Source organism: Acomys russatus, chromosome 17, assembly GCF_903995435.1.
Source record: "Acomys russatus chromosome 17, mAcoRus1.1, whole genome shotgun sequence".
Classification (NCBI taxonomy): Eukaryota; Metazoa; Chordata; class Mammalia; order Rodentia; family Muridae; genus Acomys; species Acomys russatus.
Window position 1 is genome coordinate 42,394,653 of NC_067153.1, and position 20,430 is coordinate 42,415,082.

The 20,430-nt window shown below is 42.4% G+C and overlaps 1 protein-coding gene across 2 annotated transcripts in view; it reads right to left on the reverse strand.

Annotated features, from left to right (window-relative positions):
* Positions 1-20,430, reverse strand: part of Dmc1 (DNA meiotic recombinase 1) — a 43,570-nt gene that overhangs the window by 1,127 nt on the left and 22,013 nt on the right. The window contains exons 9-13 of one of the 2 annotated variants that reach the window (XM_051159337.1): positions 19,955-20,046; positions 19,427-19,500; positions 19,203-19,317; positions 18,670-18,730; positions 6,292-6,408 (exon numbers count right to left, since the gene is read on the reverse strand). In XM_051159337.1, the coding sequence (XP_051015294.1) occupies positions 6,292-6,408; positions 18,670-18,730; positions 19,203-19,317; positions 19,427-19,500; positions 19,955-20,046 (459 nt within the window). The remainder of the gene's footprint in view (positions 1-6,291; positions 6,409-18,669; positions 18,731-19,202; positions 19,318-19,426; positions 19,501-19,954; positions 20,047-20,430) is intronic. The other variant, XM_051159338.1, reaches the window with a different exon arrangement.

The window sequence follows — 20,430 nt, forward strand, 5'->3', positions numbered from 1 at the left end:
TCCCTATTTGACTAAACATGTGTGGTACTTTGAATTTTCTTTTGATTTAGTCATAAAACCTTACTAGTTTCATTAATTGGTCTTTGCCATGGGCTGGTGAGGTGGCTCATCAGTAGAGACACTTATTGCTAGGTCTGATTTTATGCTGTATCAGTGTGTTAGGGAAAGAGGTAAGTGTTATGGAGAAAGAAAAATAGAGTTGAGTAAGGGACATAAGCTTTGTGGGCACTGGGAAGCCAGTTGTTAGGCAGGTAACATTTTGTTCTCTTTTGTGTGTAGTGCTAAAAACTGAACTCAGATTCTTGAATATGCTAGACAAGTGGTCTCCCACCTAGCTACACTCATAGCCCTTTGGTTGTTTTTATTTTTATTTATTTTTTATTTTCGAGAAAGGGTCTCTTTATGTAGCCTTGGCTGTCCTGGACTCCCTTTGTAAGCCAGTCTGGCCTGGAACTCACAGGGATCTGCCTGCCTCTGCCTCCCTCTGCTGGGATTAAAGGCATGCGTCACACCATCGCCCAGTTTAATTACCTTTTTTTAAAGATAGGATCTCACATGTAACTCAGCCTGGCACTGAACTCTTTATCCTCTTGCCTCCCCTTTACCCAACAGAGAAGGTAACAGTTTTGTGTGTGTGTGTGTGTGTGTGTGTGTGTGTGTGTGTGTGTGTGTGTGTGTGTGCGCGCGCGCACGCGAACACAGGGGTGCTTGCTAGTTATGTGTATGATATGTGGAAGCTAGAAGTTGATATCAGGTAACTTCTATCAGTCTCTACCTCATTTTTAAGACAGGCTGTTCCCTAAATCTGGCTCACTCTCATTTCAGCTGCTCTTGGTCAGTAAGCCCCAGGTCCCCTTGTTCCCCCAGTGCTGGAGTTGTAGCCACACACCGCCATACCCACTTCTTCTATGAGAACTGCTGAGGCTCCTCCAAACTCAGGTCCTCATGCTTGTGTAGCAAGCTCTTTACTCAGTGAGCCATCTCCCTGTCCTGGAGAGGGTAACGTTTGACCAAAGGCTTGAAGTAGATGAGAAAGATGGTGGGGTAAAGGGCTATGTGGGGAGGGTTGTTCCAGGAGAGGAACAAGTAGGAAGAGACTTTAAGGCAGTAGCAGGCTTGGCAGTGCCTTAACTGGAGGAGCACAAGTTTAAGACCAGCCTGAAGCCGGGCATAGTGGCACACGCCTTTAATCCCAGCACTCAGGAGGCAGAGGCAGGCGGATCGCTGTGAGTTCGAGGCCAGCATGGTCTACAAAGTGGGTCCACGACAGCCAAGGCTACACAGAGAAACCCTGTCTTGAAAAACCAAAAAAACCCACCACCACCACCACCACAACAACAAAAAAGACCAGCTTTGATTACATAACAAGATGTTGCTTCAAAAAAGGGAGACTGGATGGGAAGATGCCTGCCTCGCACTGCTTGAAGCCCTGGCTTCAATCCCCAGCATTTCACAACACCAGGTGTGGTGGTGCCTGTCTGCAACTGTAGCACTCAGAAGTGGAAGGTGGAGGATCAGAAGCTCAAGCTCATCCTCATAGAAGGGCAGCCTGAGCTACATGAAGCCCTGTCTTAAAAACAGTGTGTGAGGTAGAAGCACCGAGGACAGGGAGGATCAAGGAACAGGTGTAAGGTCATTCATGGGCTGGAGAGATGGTCCAGATTTAGAGCACTTGTTGTTCTTGCGGAGGAGCAGAGTTCAGTTCCCAGCACCATGAACACCCACATAGCAGCTCACAACTGTCTGTAACTCTAGGTCTTAGGGCTCTGATGTTCTCTTTTGTCCTCCATAGGTACTGGGATACACGTGCACATATATATATTCAGGCTAACAATCATACACATACAATAAAAATAAAAATTTAAAAAGCCAAGCCAGACATAGTGGCACATGCTTTTAAACCCAGCACTAGGGAGATCTGTGAGTTTGAGGCCAGCCTGGTCTACAAAGTGAGTCTAGGACAGCCAAGGCTACACAGAGAAACCCTGTCTCAAAAATCCAAAAAACAAAACAAAACAAAACAAAACAAACAAAAAAGTCATTCATAGAATGCTGTGTAAATGGCTACAGAGACATGGGCTTGGTTCTAAATTTGGGAAGCCTGGTGCGTTCTCTACAAAGCAGCCAGTACTCTCAACTGCTTCTTTGGTCCCTAGTTTCGTTGTTTTGATATGAGATATACATTTGTTTGTTTATTTGCAACAGTGTCTCACCTTCTAACATAGGCACACCTGGAATTCACTATGTAGCCTGGGCTGGCCTCCCATTAGCAGTAATCCTCCTGTGTCAGCCTCTAAGTGCTGAGTTTACAGTCATGAGCCTAACATAAGTCAAGTTTATGGAAATTTGACATGACTAATCTTTTTGTTCATTTGGTTGGTTGGTTTTTGTTTTGTTTTTTGAGACAGGGTTTCTCTGTGTAGCCCTGGCTGGCCTTGAACTCACAGACATCCACCTGCCTCTGCCTCCCAAGTGCTGGGATTAAAGGCATGTGCCACCAGGCCCGGCCCAACATGACTAATCTTGCTGACAATTTACTGCTCTCATTCCTTATTGAATTCGCAAGATTGAAACAGCCTGTTAGGCCAGTTAGATCAGAATGACAGGAGCTCTTTACCTTAAACATCTGCAGGAAGCCTGGATGAGACTGAGCAGGTACTTAAGTTCATTTGTTAATTCAATGAATTCAATGAATTAAGTGTCTACCCTGTGTTAAGTCTCAGCTCATGGCTGGGAGATTAGTGAACTATAGTTAGTCATTGTTGTGAGGGAGATTTAGAGCAAAGGGTCAATTATAAGTGAGAATGAACAAAGTATTTGGATGTTGCTGGGTCTGGTATACAGGCCTTTTTGTTTGTTTTATTTTGTGAGACAGGGTTTCTCTGTGTAATAGTCCTGGCTGTCCTGGAACTCTCTTTGTAGACCAGGCTGACCCCAAATTCAGATCTGCCTGCCTCTGCCACCACAACCAGCTTTAGTGTACAGGCCTTTAATGACAATACTAGGGACTCCCTAGAGGTGGCAGTGAGTTTATCTTAAAAACAAACAAGCAACAAGAACAACAAAACGAGCCGGGCATGGTGGCGCACACCTTTAATCCCAGCACTTGGGAGGCAGAGGCAGAGGGAGGCAGATCGATGTGAGTTTGAGGCTAACCTGGTGTACAAAGTGAGTCCAGGACAGACAACGCTACACAGGGAAACCCTGTCTCAAAAAACAAACAAACAAAAAAAGGACAACAAAACAGCATGGTGGTACACAACTTTAATCCCAGCACTCAGGGAGGCAGAGGCAGATCACTGTGAGTTTGAGGCCAGCCAGGTCTACAAAGTGAGTCCAGGACAACCAAAGCTATACAGAGAAACTCTGTCTCAAAACCACCACACTACTACCAGCAAAACAAAACAAAACAAAACAAAAAAAGAACAACAACAAAAAGGAAAAAAAAAACCCTCAAAATATGGGGGCAGGTATTTGGGTGTGGCTAGAAAGATGGCTTAGTGGTTAAGAGCATTCTTCCAGAGGACAGGGGTTAGATTCCCAGCACTCATATGGTGGCTCACAATTGTCCACCTGACTCCAGTTCCAGGGAATTCAATACTTTCTTCTGGCCTCTGAGACTACTAGGCACACATGGGGCACACAGACATACATGCAGGCAAAATACCCATACACATAAATAAACTTCTTAAAAATTAAAAGTAAAAAAAGAAAATAAAGAAAAAAGAAAAAGAAAATGTTTGGATAGCACTCTATCCAAGAAATAGACGAAGCAATCCCAGTAACGAGACAGGATCACTTATGTAGCTAATTTCTAGAAATGACTGAGTTCAAAAACCACAGCATAGGGCAGTTCTACAAGGACAGAAGAGGAGAAGCATCTTGTAAATGTGGAAACTAATACTAACTCAATACCAGTACATTCTACCTGCTGTGGTCCATACTGAATCCAGACCAAGAGCTCATTTGGTCTTTGGGAACTACTCCTCCCTCCTAGGAGAGTTACCACAAGTCTTTGTTGTTTGGGGTTAGTTAATAAGTCAGTCACAGATATTGCGTTGTCTATTATGTCTCAGGCAAACAAATCAAGTGTAACTGTCACATTTGTTGTCCAGAGGGGATGACACATTATACAAATCATTACAGATGGAATGGATGTACGTGCCATGATGACAGAGGCTTGTCTTTTCTTTCTGTGTGTGTATGTGCTTCTGCATTCAGGTATGCACACACATGTGTACATGCAGAAGCAAGAAGAGGATATTAGATGTCTTATTGCTTTCCAGCATATTTTTGGAGACAGTCTCTCACTGAACCTGTTCTAGGTCTTGTTCCCTCCATATGTCTAGAAATGAGCTTAGGCTGGACTATAGAAGGATTTCTGGATGTTAGATAAAAGCCAGCATTCTTCAGGTACTTAAGAAACAGGTTTTCTTTTTAAAGCTTTATTTATTTATTTATTTTATGTATTTGAATGCTCTATTTGCATGTACACCTGCAGGCCAGAACAGGGCATTATTAGATCACACTATAGATGGTCACGAGCCACCATGTGGTTGCTGGGAATTGAACTTAGGATCTCTGGAAGAGCAGTCACTGCTCTTAACCACTGAGCCCTCTCTCCAGCCACAAGAAACAGGTTTTCTATCCCTAAAAGGAGTCCCTCCCCTCAGCTACTTGTCTTCCTTCTAATTCTAATTTTTCTACCCAGTGCTCTCTCAAACCACCCCCCAATGTCACACCATCTCACTAGACTGTGCTGTCTCTTGCTACCTTCATTATTTTCTCCTGCTCTCTCTTGCTTCCCTAGCCCTGGCCATCCGCAGTCTGTTTCTTTTTTTCTCTGCCCTGGACTCTTCCAGATGCCTCTGGATATTTTCTCTCTCTTGCCCACAATAAAAACCTTCCTCCAGAGCCAGTGCTAGTGGTGCAAGTCTTTAATACTAACACTCAGGAGGCAGAGGTAGGAGGATCTCTAAGTTCAATGCCAACCTGGTCTACAGTCTACAGAGAGAATTCCAGGTCAGCCAGGGCCACACAGAGAAACCCTGTCTCAAAAAACAAACATCAAAAACAAACAAAACAAACAAACAAAACCCAAAACCTCCCCTAATAGAGTGGGCATGTCAGCAATATCTTTACTGTGCTCTATCCCATACAAGAAGTACTGTGGGAGAAGCAGGGTGTCAAGTGTATTATATTCAGTAAAGACTGAACTGTAAAGATTAGGCAAAGGTTCCCTGAGAAATTGATATTTAATTAGTTAAATTAATTTTTTTCCAGTGGGGATGGAATCCAGTTTATTGCATAAACTAGGCAAGCACACTGAGCAATATCTCCAGTCCGTGTTTCAGGGTATTCTGGAGCCAGGTTTTCCCTCTGCAGCCCAGGCTGGCTTGGGACTCACTACACAGCCCAGGTGGTCTCGGTCTTGCAACACTTCCCCTGCCTCACCATCCCCTCCCAAGGGCTGGCTTAGAGACCTAAGACAATGCTACCAGCTATTAATTAATTAATTTAAAAAATTTATTGAAACAAAACAAAAACTATCTATAACTTAATATTACTAATTACCTATATTTATAAAAATAATATGTTAAACTAAACATGTGACATTAAACATATTTACAAATGAAAAAAGAGATTTATTTATTTATGTACAGTGTTTTACCTACATGTACACTTTGCACATCAGAAGCAGGCATCAGATCTCATTGTAGATGGTTGTGAGCCACCATGTGGTTGCTGGGAATTGAACTCAGGACCTCTGGAAGAGTAGTCAGTGCTCTTAACCTCTGAGCCATCTCTCCAGACCCTAATTTATTTTTGAGATACTATCTTACTATGGAGGCTACTCTAGATTATAAATCACAATCTTCTGCCTTAGCCTCCTGAGCTGGAATTATAGATGAGTGCCACCACACCTGGCTCAAGAAAGTAATGTCTAAATTGATATCAAAAAAGGAATGGTGTTAGCCTGGACAAAAGAAAATATAATATATTCTCATATTGAATACAAGGACCTAACAGCTCTCAACTGAAGTAGATGTGATATCATTGCTTGCTTCATATATGCTCTGAAATGTCAGAAGCTAATAAATGTGACTATAGAACCCCAAGATCCCTAGTACAGAGTGCACAGGAGGTACTTCCTGAACAGTGACATAATATTTGAGAAGGAAACTCAAGCAAATAGCATCTGCCAGGGAGTAAGTATAGTCTCTTGAGGTTAGCAGTTCTTAAAGGCACATGCTCAGGATCTGGAAAAAAAAAAAAAAAAGAAATATATACCTGTCATAAATCTTGGCAATCCTCAGTTCTCCTCTTCCCTTTCGCAAGCTTATTCTTGTTGTTGAAGCATGAGCCAGAATATGCCCACCAATGGGTTTTTTGGGATCTGCCTGGAAGCTGAATCAATAAAACATTTCTTCAGATTTCATTTGGATATACAGTGGTACTTGGAAGGAAGAGGCAGCCTCTGTGAGTGGGATGGCAGGGACGGTGTGGCTGTGTATTGTGTGTGTGTGTGTGTGTGTGTGTGTGTATGTGTGTGTTCAGATTTCAGAGATCAACTTCAGGGGAGGCATCTATGTTTGAGACAGGCTCTCTCTGGAACCTGGTGGGCTTGCTGCTTAGGCTAGGCTGGCTGCCCAGTGAGCCCGAGGTTGGCCTGTCTCCACCTCCCAACACTGAGATTACAAACCTTTGCCATGCTGGACACAGTGGCGCACACCTTTAATCCCAGCACTCGGGAGGCAGAGGCAGGCAGATTGCTGTGAGTTCGAGGCCAGCCTGGTCTACAAAATGAGTCCAGGACAGCCAAGGCTACACAGAGAAACCCTGTCTCGAAAAACAAACAAACCTTTGCCACTATGACTGGTTTTTTTTTTTTGGTTTTGGTTTTTTGGTTTTTTTGGTTTTGGTTTTTCGAGACAGGGTTTCTCTATGTAGCCTTGGCTGTCCTGGACTCGCTTTGTAGACCAGGCTGGCCTCGAACTCACAGCGATCCGCCTGCCTCTGCCTCCCGAGTGCTGGGATTAAAGGCGTGCGCCACCACGCCCGGCTTTAAAGTTTTTTTTTTTTTTTTTTCGAGACAAGGTCTCTCTGTGTTAGCTGTGGCTGTCCTGAACTCACTTTGTAGACCAGGCTGGCCTCGAACACACAGCGATCCGCCTGCCCCTGCCTCCCAAGTGCTGGGATTAAAGGCGTGCGCCACCATGCCCGGCCTATGACTGGTTTTTTATGTGGGTGTTGGGAATTAAATTCAGATCCTCATGCTTGTAAAGCAAGTACTTTACAATTGAGCTATCTCCCTAACTCCCAGATCTGTAATCTAAAACAAAGAGAGAGGCTTATTTGCAAACTGTGGAGGGCAGTGTTTAGAGCAACGATCCCATTGCCATCTAGTCTAGGCTTCCTAGAGTCCCTGATAAGCACTTCCTCTTTTGTTGTTCTTATTTTTAATTAATTTAAATTTTTATTATTTATACAGTATTCTGCCTGCATGTGTGCCTGCAGGCCAGAAGAGGGCACCAGATCTCATTATAGATGGTTATGAGCCACCATGTGGTTGCTGGGAATTGAGCTCAGGGCCTTTCGAAGGACAGCCAAGGCTACACAGAGAAACCCTGTCTCGAAAATCAATCAATAAAATAAAAAAATCAAAATTTACTAGAAGTCTATGTGTAGGGAGAGTGCACTCACTGGTCACATAAACTTTAAATGTAGTTAAATTTTCCTTATCAGACGAGTCCTCTGTTTTTTTGCTGGCTCTCATGAGCTAGCTTTAAGTCTCCCCGAGAGAAGAATTCTCTGACCCAAGCACATCTCTGCTTAAAAGCTGAGGGCCCTGAACAGTGGTCATTTCACTAGTATACGTGTAGCCCTGCAAAGTCTCAGGGATGACAACATGCTAGTTCTCCCTCAGGCAGGTACAGCCTGATGCGCTGTGTGACTGATGAGCATTACCATTGGACCTAGCTCCAAGTCTGGTTTGTCAGCTCTGTGACCTCAGGACCACTGTTGGACCACTCTGTTTCTGACTCTTCATGGGGAATCATAATGGTCCCAACTAGGAGGACACTTGTAAGAATAAGATGAAATAATTCAGGTAAAGCTTTAGCCTAGTGACTACAACTATTATTTATCTGCTTTCCTAATCGTGACTCAATCATTTACTGCCTATTTATTCATCTCGGTTTCTTTCATAGTAAATGGAGACTGGGGTGGACTTCTGACCTTTTAGGACTGTTGTGAGAACTCGAGATCCTATGATTAATCTATTGGGAGCTGCCATGTACTAGGAAGCACATTACTCACTTATGCACATTAGCTCTACCCTGGCAGCAAGCTTACCACATAAGATGTCCTCAGTAAATGGTACCTATTATTTAACTAAATAGTTTGATTTAAAGTCATCTTTCAACAAAACATAGTCCATGATATTTTTCTTAAAGTGTCTGCACTTCCTGAGTGCTGTACCAGTCACATTCTTGAGGCGACATACAAGGTGGCATAGCACCCTGTGTTCTTCCACAGGGCTTTAATTTACATCTATTTCTGACTGAGTTAACAACATCAGAAAGCCTCCCACATCCTTCCCATAGCCTTTACATTTTCTTCTCCTCTCCTCTCCTCTCTCTCTCAGGAGAGTAAGGGAGCAGGTGGGAGATTAGGAATAGGGAGGAATGAAAGACATTTTCCCACTTTGGTTGAACAGGACATGGTATATTCTATCATTCTAGTCTTTCAAGTTAGCTGAGGCCACAAAGAGCAGTTTGGAGATGGAATGGAACAGGATGGGAGAATACACTGAAACTAAGAAGCATTGGCTGCTTTTCTTCCTTGTTTGTATTTCGTTGTTGTGGTAGTGGTGGAGGAAAGAACGCAGAGCCTTCTGCATCCTAGTGCATAAGCTAAAGTCACCTGAGAGGAGGGAACCTCAATTAAGAAAATGCTTCCGCTCTATCCACTCTCTCTCTCTACACTCCCCCGTGCTCTCTCTCCATCTCACTCTTCCTCTCTGGCTCTGTCTCTCTAGGGGACCCCTTCCCCCTTTCCTTCTCCCCCCATGCTTACTTAATAAACCTCATATATTCTTAAGAAAAGAAAGAAAGAAAGAGAGAAAATGCTTCCATAAAATCAAGCTGTACACTACGTGCGGTGGCGCATCCTTTTAGTCCCAGCCCTTGGGAGGCAGAGACAGGTGGATCTCAACGAGTTTGAGGCCAGCCTGGTCTACAGAGTGAGTTCCAGGACAGTCAGAGATGTTGCACTGAGAAACTCTGTCTCAAAAAACAAAACAACAACAAAATCAGGTTTTAAGGGGCTGTAGAGATGGCTCAGTGGTTAAGAGCACTGGCTTCAGACAGGCCGTGTGGCATATGCCTTTAATCCTAGCACTCAGGAGGCAGAGCAGGTGGATTGCTGTGAGTTCAAGGCCAGCCTGGTCTATAAAGAGAGTCTTGGACAGCCAAGGCTACACAGAGAAACCCTGTCTTGAAATAACAAAAAACAAGCAAACAAAGCATCAGCTGCTCTTGCAAAGGTCCTTAGTTCAATTCCCAGCAAGCACATGGTGGCTCATAACCATCTACAATGAGATCTGGTGCCCTCTTCTGGCATGTAGGTGTACATGCAGGCAGAGCATTCACATGCATACAAATAAAAATAAAAAAAAAATTTTTTTTTAGAGACAGGGTTTCTCTGTGTAGCCCTGGTTGTCCTGGACTGGCTTTGTGGACCAGGCTGGCATCAAATTCACAGGGACCCACCTGTCTCTGCTTCTGGAGTGCTGGGATTAAAGGCAGGTGCCACCATGCTCTGCTAAATAATTTTTTTTTTTAAATCAGATTTTACAATAGCTTGTAAGGCTTCTCCTCTTCTTCCTCCTCCTCCCCCTCATTTTTCTTGTTTGCTTTTTGAAACAGGGTTTCCTCTGTGTAACAGCCCTGGCTGTCCTGGAACTCTAGACCAGGCTGGCCTCAAACTCAGAGATCCATCTGCCTTCGCCTCCCAAGTGCTGGGATTAAAGGCATGCACCACCACCAACTGGCCAGGCATTTTCTTCTTAATTAGCAATTAATGGGAGCAGACCCAGCACATTATGGGTGGTGCCATCCCTGGGCTGGTGGTCCTGGATTCTATAAGAAAGCCAAGAGGACCAAACCAATAAGCAGAACCCCTCCATGGCCTCTGCATCAGCTCCTGCCTCCAGGTTCCTGCTCTGTTTGAGTTCCTGTCCTGACTTCCTTCAGTGATAAACAGTGTTATGGAAGTATAAGACAAACAAGCCCTTTCTGTCTCAATTTGCTTTTGTTATGGTGTTTCATCACAGCAGTAGAAACACTAACTGAGACAGTAGGCAAACATTCTACCATTAAACTGTATCTTCCTTCCCAAAGAGCATTAACTTCAAAGTCAAAGATATACTGGGCTCAGATCCTGGCTTTCTTAGTTTTAGTTGTATGATTGGGCACATAGGAAGTATTCTGAGTCACCTACTTTTATAAATTAGGAATATACATAAATTCTGGTCAGAGTGTAGATCCAGGTCATAGGCTAGACAGTGGGACTCTTAGTGCTTTTGATTTTCAGGGTCAAGGTGAAAATCTGGGAAGGAGCTGGGCATGGTGGTGCAGGTCTTTAATCCCAGCACTCAAGAGGCAGAGGCAAGTGGATGGCTGTGAGTTCGAGGCCAGCCTGGTCTACAAAGTGAGTCTGGACAGCCAAGACTACACAGAGAAACCCTGTCTCAAAAAAAAAAAAAAAAAAAAGAGAAGAGATGGTTTATTAAAAAGAGTATAACCAGGGCCTGGAGAGGTGGCTCAGAGGTTAAGAAAAAGAGTATGACCAGGGATGGTGAGGCACACTTTTAATCCCAACATTCAGGGGGCATAGGCAGGCAGACCTCTGAGTTTGAGCCGAGCCTGGTATACATAGTGAGTTCTAGTCCAGTCAAGACTACATAGAGAGACCCTGTCTCAAGCCCCACCCCACCCTCTGCAACAAATAGAATATGCTTAAGAAGTTTTGTGAGCCAGGCATGGTGGCACATGCTTTTAGTTCCAGCATTCAGGAGTCAGAGGTAAGTAGAATTCTCTGAGTTTGAGGCCAGCCTAGTCTACACAGCAAGTTTCAGGATAGCCAGGGCTTTCTCAAAAAGATGAAGAAAGGAGGAGGAGGAAGAAGAGGAAGTAGTAGTAATAGTTGTTATCGTTAAGTAATGCATCCTTAGCCGGGTGTGGTAGCGCAGGCCTTTAATACCAGCACTTGAGAGGCAGAGGCAGGTGGATCGCCACTGGGGGTTCAAGGCTAGCCTAGTCTACATAGTGAGTCCAGGACAGCCAAGGCTAATACAGAGAAACTCTGTCTCAAACAACAACAAAACCAAATCCTTTCTGTCTGTTCCTAAAATATGCACCTGCTCTCTCTGTGTCTCTGTCTCTCTCTGTGTCTCTGTCTCTCTCTGTGTCTCTGTCTCTCTCTCTCTGTCTGTCTGTCTCTCTCTCTCACACATACACACACACACACACACACACACACACACACACACACACACACACTAAAGGTCTACACTCTCCCCCCCCTTCTTTTGAGATTGGAATTCTTGTTTGGTGGACTCAGGTGGCGTAGGGAGAGGCACAGCCACATATAGAGACTAGCTTCTTAGAAAGCACAGGGAGGTGGGAGAGAGCTGAGTTACATCAGGGTCATGTGAGAATTACATGAGATTATGCAGAAAAGCTCCTGGTACATGGTAAGTATTTAGTAAGTATAAGCTCTCTTAATTGGAGGTGGAAGAATGGGGTTCAAATAATCTAAACACTTTGCATAAGGTCACTATGCTAGTGACCCTGAACATATTACTTCTTCATTTAAGCTGACAATGTTAAGCCATAAGTTGACATGCTTAATGAACAAGTGAAACATCCACAAGACTGTAAATGTTCTGGATGGCTTTTTGTTTAAGAAACACAGACACACCAGAAGTTGGTGTGACATCATGGTCTCTCTTGCTCTGATTTGCCCTGGTGTGCAGCTTCTCTGGCCCATCCTCTGACTTGTTATCTCTCGCATCCATGGGCTGGATTTCCAACCCTCCCATTGGAATCTGTAGCCTAATCTAGGAGCCGCTGCTCTGCTGTATCATACAGCGGCTCCTCGCCTCTATAATTTTGTTCTTTTTTAATACGATGTGCCATCAAGTAGAATGCATGGGATACAAGCCTCAATTATTGTCAGTGTACTTGGGGATTCATACCAATTATAGTGATATTTCTCTGACAGCCTCCAGGCGAGCTGCAGCTTGGAGTTCCTCAACACCAAGAAACAAAGATATTTTCTTTATGGGAGGGTTTCTAACAGCATTTAAAATCCTTTAGTTTAAAACTGTCCCACCCCCTTTTTTCATTTAGATGTGTTAATTTTGTGCTTTACACAAAGACATGTATTTAATCTGTACTGTTATAATTTAATATACTTCAGAACATACTAATTATAGTGGGCCTTGTTTCCTTTCAGCTTCGCTAGGTGGAAGAGACGTCTCACAGCAGACTTATCCAGCAAAAATACTAGGCTTTGTTACCTTTGCTGGCTCTCTGCTTAGCTCTCTTCCTTATAAACCTCTCCGTTCTGCTCCCCTCTTCAGTTATTTCCTCTCTATTGCCTCTCAAGCCGTCCTCCGTTGTCTTACAGGAGTAAATTCAAGATGGTTTTACTCTTTTTGAAACTTTTTACAAATACAAGAAAAAAGAACCTCTATCTGACCCAATTTCCACTAATTTCTTTTGCCTTGTAACTCTGGAGTGACAGTTTTGGCCTCCTCAGTGTTCCCTCCCCACACCTGAAGAGAGAACAGTGCTCTTTAACTTGTACTGTTTTATCTGAATGCAACCCACTTCCTCCCTCTGAGCCAATGAGTCATTTTCTCTTTTTAAAGCAAGCCTTAAAAATCTTGCATTTCTCTTTATTTTAAAATTAATCTCTTTGTGAAGTACTTCATGTCCTCTACACAAAAGACACTCCATAGAGAAAAGATTGCTTTAAGCACGCCAGGACTACACTGCAGATGATGTGATATGGATCATATCAAGACTTTAAAATACTGAGTGAAATAGCTAAATAGATACCACTTATCTTTCTCCTTTATGGAGACAAAGGCCTTTGTCTCTTTTGTTTGCTAATGAACTCTCAGAATCTTGTTACCTAGCACATTTTCAATAAATATTTGAACTATGAATGGTTGGTTTTCTCCTCAATCTTTTATTTATTGGAAGGGAGAGAGGTTGAACCTAACGATTCCCACATCTAAGCACACATCCAACCACAAAGCTATACTTCCAGTTCCCTCAGTATTTTTACTATTTATTTGTTTATTTATTTTGGTTTTTTTTTTTTTTTTTTTTGGTTTTTTGAGACAAGGTTTCTCTGTGTATCCCTGACTGTCCTGGACTCACTTTGTAGACCAACCTGGCCTCGAACTCACAAAGATCCACCTGCCTCTGCTCCCAAGTGCTGGGATTAAAGGTGTGCACCACTACCACCCAGCATTTTTACTATTTATATAGTTGGCTTTTTCACATTAGTTTTTCCCTCTTTAACTAAGTAGAAAATATTCATTAAAAGATTGAAGGTTGAAAGATAAATCAAAATGCAAAAGATGCAGCAGTTTGTTAAGGTAAATTTTTAAAAGACTGAAGAGATAGCTCAGTGAAGAGCTTGGCTGCTCTTGCAGAGGACCTGGATTTGGTTCCCAGTGTCCATGGTGGCTCACAAACATCTGTTAGCTCCAGGTCCAGGGAATTTGATGCTGTCTTCTGGCTCCACTGGGCACCAAGCATACATGTGTTGCGTATAGTCACATATAGGCACTCAAATATACACATCAAATAAAAATGAATGGGGCTGGAGAGATGCCTCAGAGATTAAGAGCACTGGCTGCTCTTCCAGAGGACCTGAGTTCAATCCCAGCAACCACATGGTGGCTCACAACCATCTATAATGAGATCTGATGCCCTCTTCAGGCCTGTGGGTGTATACTGAGCACTGTATACATAATAATATATAAATAAATCTTTTAAAAAAATGAATTGAATGAACAAGTATTTTTAAAATGCTTGAAGAAAGGCACATTCATTTTAGCACAACTTAGAGAATTTGCACTAACATACTGAATATCTGCTAGTATCTATATCTACGTCTCATTTTATATGCACATAATAGAAGCATTGCCTTGGTGTAGGTAAAATCACCGTTTTGCAACATTGGAGCAATGATTAATTTAGATAAGAATTATTGACAGGTGCTAAATAAACAATGAAAGCTGACTGTAAAACATACTACATGGTCTGAATTTCCAAGATTTTTGTTTGTTTGTTTGGTTGGTTGGTTTTTGGTTTTTTCAAGACAGAGTTTCTCTGTGTAGCCTTGGTTGTCCTGGACTCACTTTATAGACCAGGCTGGCCTCGAACTCAGAGATCTGCCTACTTCTGCATCTTGAGTGCTGAGTTTAAAGGTGTATACCAGCATGTGTGGCCAAATTTAACATCTTAATAATGAGACAAACTGCCATGTTGTGCCTTCTAATGTGAAGTACTGAGATGGCTCTAATATCACTTAGGTAGTTTTCCTGTCAAAATCATTTTACATTTAAAATAATGAGAAAAACAACCAGGGTCAGCCAGACAGCTCAGCAGATAAAGGCACCTCCCATAGAATTTAATACTCAGAATTCACATGAGGAAAGAGGAAGCTAACTTCTGAAATGTGTGTGTGTGTGTGTGTGTGTGTGTGTGTGTGTGTGTTTTCAAGACAGGGTTTCTCTGTGTAATCTTGACTTTCCTGGACTTACTTTGTAGAGCAGTTGCTGGCCTCTCAAATGCTGGGACTAAAGGTGTGTCCACCACTGCCCAGCTTAAAGCAACTTCAATTTGAGAAATACTGAAAATAGGTGGCCTGTTGTTCAAAAATGTAATGTTTGGTTGGAAGTGGTGTTGCATGCCTTTAATCCCAGCACGTAGGAGGCAGAGGCAGGGGGATCTCTGTGAGTCTGAGGGCCAGCCTGGTCTACAGAGCAAGTCAGGACAGCCAAGGCTCTGTTACACAGACAAACAAACAAACAAACAAACAAAAAGAGAAAGAAAATTTAATGTCATAAGGGGCTGGAGAGATAGCCCAGCAGCTAAGAATGCCCACGGCTTTTGAAGAACACCCATGTTCGGAGGCCCTAAGCCGCCTGTACGATCTGACACCCTCTTGTGGACTTCATAAATACCTGTACTCACATATGCACATACCCACACACAGACATACAGATATGCATGTGATTGAAAATAAATAAATTTAAGACATTAAACCAAATACCAGTGTCATAGAAGTTTAACAAGGCTGAGGAGGTATTTTGATTAAAGGAGACTAAAGAGACTCAAGAAGTACATGCAATACATGACCTCTGCTGAGGACCATGAACCGAACCAAAGTCTTTACAATTATAAAGAATGTTGTCAGAACAACTAGAAAACCTTGGACATTAGAGAGCATCATTGTTGATATTAAACTGCATGTGCCAATTGTACTGTGATTATTAAAAATAATGTTCTTGCTCTTAGAAGACATATGCTAAAGTATTAAGTGGTATAATGTAAATGTCTACAAATACTATCAACAATCAGAAAAAACCAGACATTTCTCAAGTGGTTCACATACAAAAAATAGTATATATGTTTATATATATATATATATATATATATATATATATATATATATATATATATATATATGCGCGCCAATGTATGACTGTGAATATGTAGATAGAGAAAAAAGATCTTGGAAATGTACATGGCAGCATGCATGTAAATGAGAAAGTATCTAGGATTTTATTGCTGTGAAGAGACACCATGACCACAGCAACTCTTTTTTTTGTTTGTTTGTTTTGGTTTTTTTTTTTTTTTTTTCGAGACAGGGTTTCTCTGTGTAGCCTTGGCCATCCTGGACTCATTTTGTAGACCAGGCTGGCCTTGAACTCACAGTGATCCGCCTGCCTCTGCCTCCCAAATGCTGAGATTAAAGGCGTGCGCCACCACGCCCGGCAGACCACAGCAACTCTTATAAAGGAGAACATTTAATTGGGGCTGGCTTATACTTTCAGAGGCTTAGTCCATTATTGTCATGGTGGGAAGCATGGCAGTGTGCAGGCAGACATGGCACTAGAGAAGGAACTGAGAGATTCACATCCTGATCAAGACACAGACTGTGTGCCACACTGGGCATAGCTTGAGCATAGACCTCCAAGCCCACTCCCACAGTGACACACTTTCTCCAACAAAGCTATAACTCCTAATAGTGCTACTCCCTATGGCCAAGAATTCAAACACATGAGTCTATGGGGCCATAACTATTCAAACTACAGAGGAGGGGGGAGAGAGAAGAAAGGAGGGAGTAGGAGGGAGGGAGGGAGGGAAGGAGGGAGGGAGAGAGAGAGAGAAAGAGAGAGAGAGAGAGAGAGAGAGAGAGTCCCAAGGATATAGTACCTATTGGTAAATCTAAGTGAATGCAGGGTGTGCATTATTTATGTTAATCTGAAATTTTCTATGGCTAAAAAGTTTTCTCAGGGGTATCATAACGCACACCTTTAATCTCAGCACTTGGGAGGCAGAGGCAGGCAGATCTCTGAGTTTGAGGCCAGCCTGGTCTACAGAGTGAGCTCCAGGATAGCCAAGGATACACTGAGAAATCCTGTCTAAAAGAATAAAAAGAAAGAAAGAAGGAAAGAAAGAAAGAGAAAGAAAAAGTCTTTTCTGAGTAAATGGAAGAAAGGCTTTGAAAAGTCATTATGAAATTAGGGCTATGTGACTGCTTATCCAGTCAAACCTTCCTTTGAATCTGATTTTAGCTCTCTTTGCTTTGCTATTGTTTGCCATATTTCAGAGAGCCACAGTGTTCTTATATTTGGGCTAATATTTCAGTAAATTCTGAATATGCTTTGTATGGTTGACACTGTTTCCATGAGCAGCAGACTTCTCCAGTGATATTTTGTTTTGTTTTTAAGATTTTATTTATTTTATGTGAGTGCTCTACTGCATGTACACCTGCATGCCACAAGGGAGCATCAGGTACCAGTATAGATGGTTGTGAACCACCATGTGGTTGCTGGGATTTGAACTCAGGATCTCTGGAAGAGCAGACAGTGCTCTTAACCACTGAGCCATCTCTCCAGCCCTCTAGTGAGTTTTTTGTTTGCTGAGTGTTTTGCTTGCATGTATGTATATATGTATGTACTCCATGTGCATGCCTGGTGCTTACAGAAGTCAGAAGATATTGGATTCCCTGAGACTAGCATTATGGGTAGTTGTGAGCCACCATGTAGGTGCTGGGACTCAAACCCAGGTCTTCTGCAAGAGCAACAAGTGTTCTAAACTGCTGAGTCACCCTTGAAGCCCTTAAGATCTTTTTGTTACTGCCTTTCTTTTTTGTTTTGTTTTTTGAGACAGGGTCTTTCTGTGTAGCCTTGGCTGTCCTGGACTCACTTTGTAGACCAGGCTGGCCTCGAACTCACAGCGATCCGCCTGCCTCTGCCTCCCGAGTGCTGATATTAAAAGTGTGCGCCACCACGCCCGGCTGCTATTGCCTTTCTATAATATCCCTTTGTCTTAGACCAAAATGGGCCCTAGTCCTGATGAAGGTGGCTAAAACACTGCTTTATTTTATAGAGAATACAAAAAAAAAAAAAAAAAAAAAAAGGTTGTGATTAACAGATTAACAAATAAATGCTATGTGCAGCTATGAAGTAACTGAGGTGATCTGAAATACAAGTGCCCATACCAAGGCTGATTATTATTGTTGTTGCTCTGAGATGAGGCTTCATGACACAGCCCAATCTGATTTTGCATTCACTGTCTTCCTGCCATCATCTCCCAAGTGCTAGAATTATAGGCATGTGGTATTACACCAAGATAAAGTTGATTCTTTCTTTCTTTTGTTTTTTGAGACAGGGGTTTTCTGTGTTAGCCTGTCCTGGACTCTCTTTGTAGACCAGGCTGGCCTTGAACTCACAGCCATCTGCCTGCCTCTGCTTCCTGAGTGCTGGGATTAAAGGCATGCACCACCACGCCTGGCTAGATTCTTTCTTTCTTTCTTCCTTTCTTTCTTCCTTCCTTTTTTCTTTTTTTTAATGAATGGAGTCAGGACTGGTGGTACTACTTTAAACTAGTACACCACTTTATTTTTTCTTTTTAAGATTGATTTATTTATTCAGCCGGGAGTGGTGGCGCACGCCTTTAATCCCAGCACTTGGGAGGCAGAGGCAGGCGGATCGCTGTGAGTTCAAGGCCAGCCTGGTCTACAAAGTGAGTTCAGGACAGCCAAGGCCACACAGAGAAACCCTGTCTCGAAAAACCAAAAAAAAAAAAAAAAAAGATTTATTTATTATGTATACAACCTTCTGCCTGCATGGTGCTTGCTCGCCAGAAGAGGGCAGTAGATCTCATTATAGATGGTTGGAAGCCACCATGTGGGTGCTGGGAATTGAACTCAGGACTTTTGGAAGAGCAGACAGTGCGCTTGTCCTCTGAGCCATCTCTCCAGCCCCTAAATTGATTATTTCTTAGTGATTTTATTCTGTTCTGTAATTTTTTGATAGTAATCTCTGTGAAATACAAAAGAAGGGCTTACGTCATAGTTGCTCCAGGATCCGCAGTCATTTGATTGGTCACAAAAACAGCAACATTATATTCTGCATCAAATAGGACAGGGCAATAAAAATACAAAGTTCATTGTTTAGATTTTGGTTTAGAAATATTACAACATGAATTAATTTATAAATAGGCTCTTGTCCATATTTTTTGTTTTGTTTTGCTTTTCAGGATAAGGTTTCTCTGTAGCCCTGGCTGTCCTGGGACTTGGTCAGAACACCACGCTCACCTCCACTCAGAGATCCAGCTGTCTCAGCCTCCCAAGTACTGGGACTAATGGTGTGTGCCACCACATCCAGCTTCCTACTTTCTCATTAATAATAAAAAGTACTTAAAGTTATCATGTTCATTATTTACATCAGAATCTCTTTTAGTTCAAATAATTGTATTCCCATGAAAGTAATTTTAAAATGTTATATTTCTGACATCTTTCTGAGATTCTCTGTAAAATGTGCTCTAGAAACATAGGCAACAGATGCTATGTGACAGTGCCATTTTATTTTAAAGATCTACCTTCTGAGATTTTTTGGAGTCGTGACAACATCTGGGCCAATTTTTGCTGGCGTTCAGCCAATTCCCCACGGCCACTGAAATCCACTCGAAAAAGCGCCATTATCGAGTCAATGATCTACATAGGAGTAACATAAAACCAAATGTGCATTTTAAAATAGATGGAAAATGACTATTTAAATAATATTCTAAATAGCTGTCAGTGAACATTATTTAGATGCTTGTACCAATAGTTTGAAAATGCCAGCTTCTTCATGAAACTTGGCTGCTACATAATCAAGTAGCTCCATCTGATGCTCACCTGATGGAAAACACAGAGAAAATGTTACAGAAGCTGGAAGCAGAGGCTACACTCATATATGTGTGTATGAGTTCTTCTTTTCTCCTGACTATTACTTTACTAAATAGGACTGCATACTCTGCTTGAGCATATGTGGCAAACAGTACCTCAGCCAAAAGAATGTTGTTCTGGGGAGTTTTAGTTCAGTGGTATACCATATGCCTAGAGTATGTGAAACCCTGGGTTCAATCCCAGCGCCACAGGGGAAAATAGCTGACTGTTACTCTACATTTCAGAGAGGACAATTTGGAGGCATTTCAGTATCTTGAGAACTTAACAGATAATATTTGTGGACTAATTAGCAAAAATTTTAAATAAAACAAAGAGGACAGGTAAAAATGTGATATCATGAAATGGTAAGTAAGTGTGGCCAGCCTTCCCGTAGCCCAAGCATGCACTCGCAGAGCGTTCTTACTAGTATAGGCACGCGCATAGAGCACGTTGTCCAGCACTGCATCGTGGTCTACGTTGAAGCGGTCAGCAATGTCACGAAGGCGATCTGGACGGCTGGAGTGTGCCAAGGTTAAGGATCCAATAAACCAATTCCAAAGGAAGTTTAGACAGCTACAAATGGTAGCACTGTGAGCAAGTAAAACAACGGAGACATAACCGTGCATCTGCAAAGGCATTCTGGAGCTAGTACTTACTTAGGAAACTGCCAAAGCTTCTTTGTCATCAGTGCTTCAGAACATCTTAGGTGATGGTAGGGGTCACAGATATGGTAAGGCATACATTAAATATTAAGTTATAAAATCTTTAAAATAAGTTTAGAAGCTAGTTGTGGTGTCTTCATTTTACAAGGTCACTGACGAAGAGTTTTGGCAAATAACTTAGGATTATGGTGCAGAATAGATAAAACAGAAAAACTAGAAACTAAGGTTTGTTGAATCT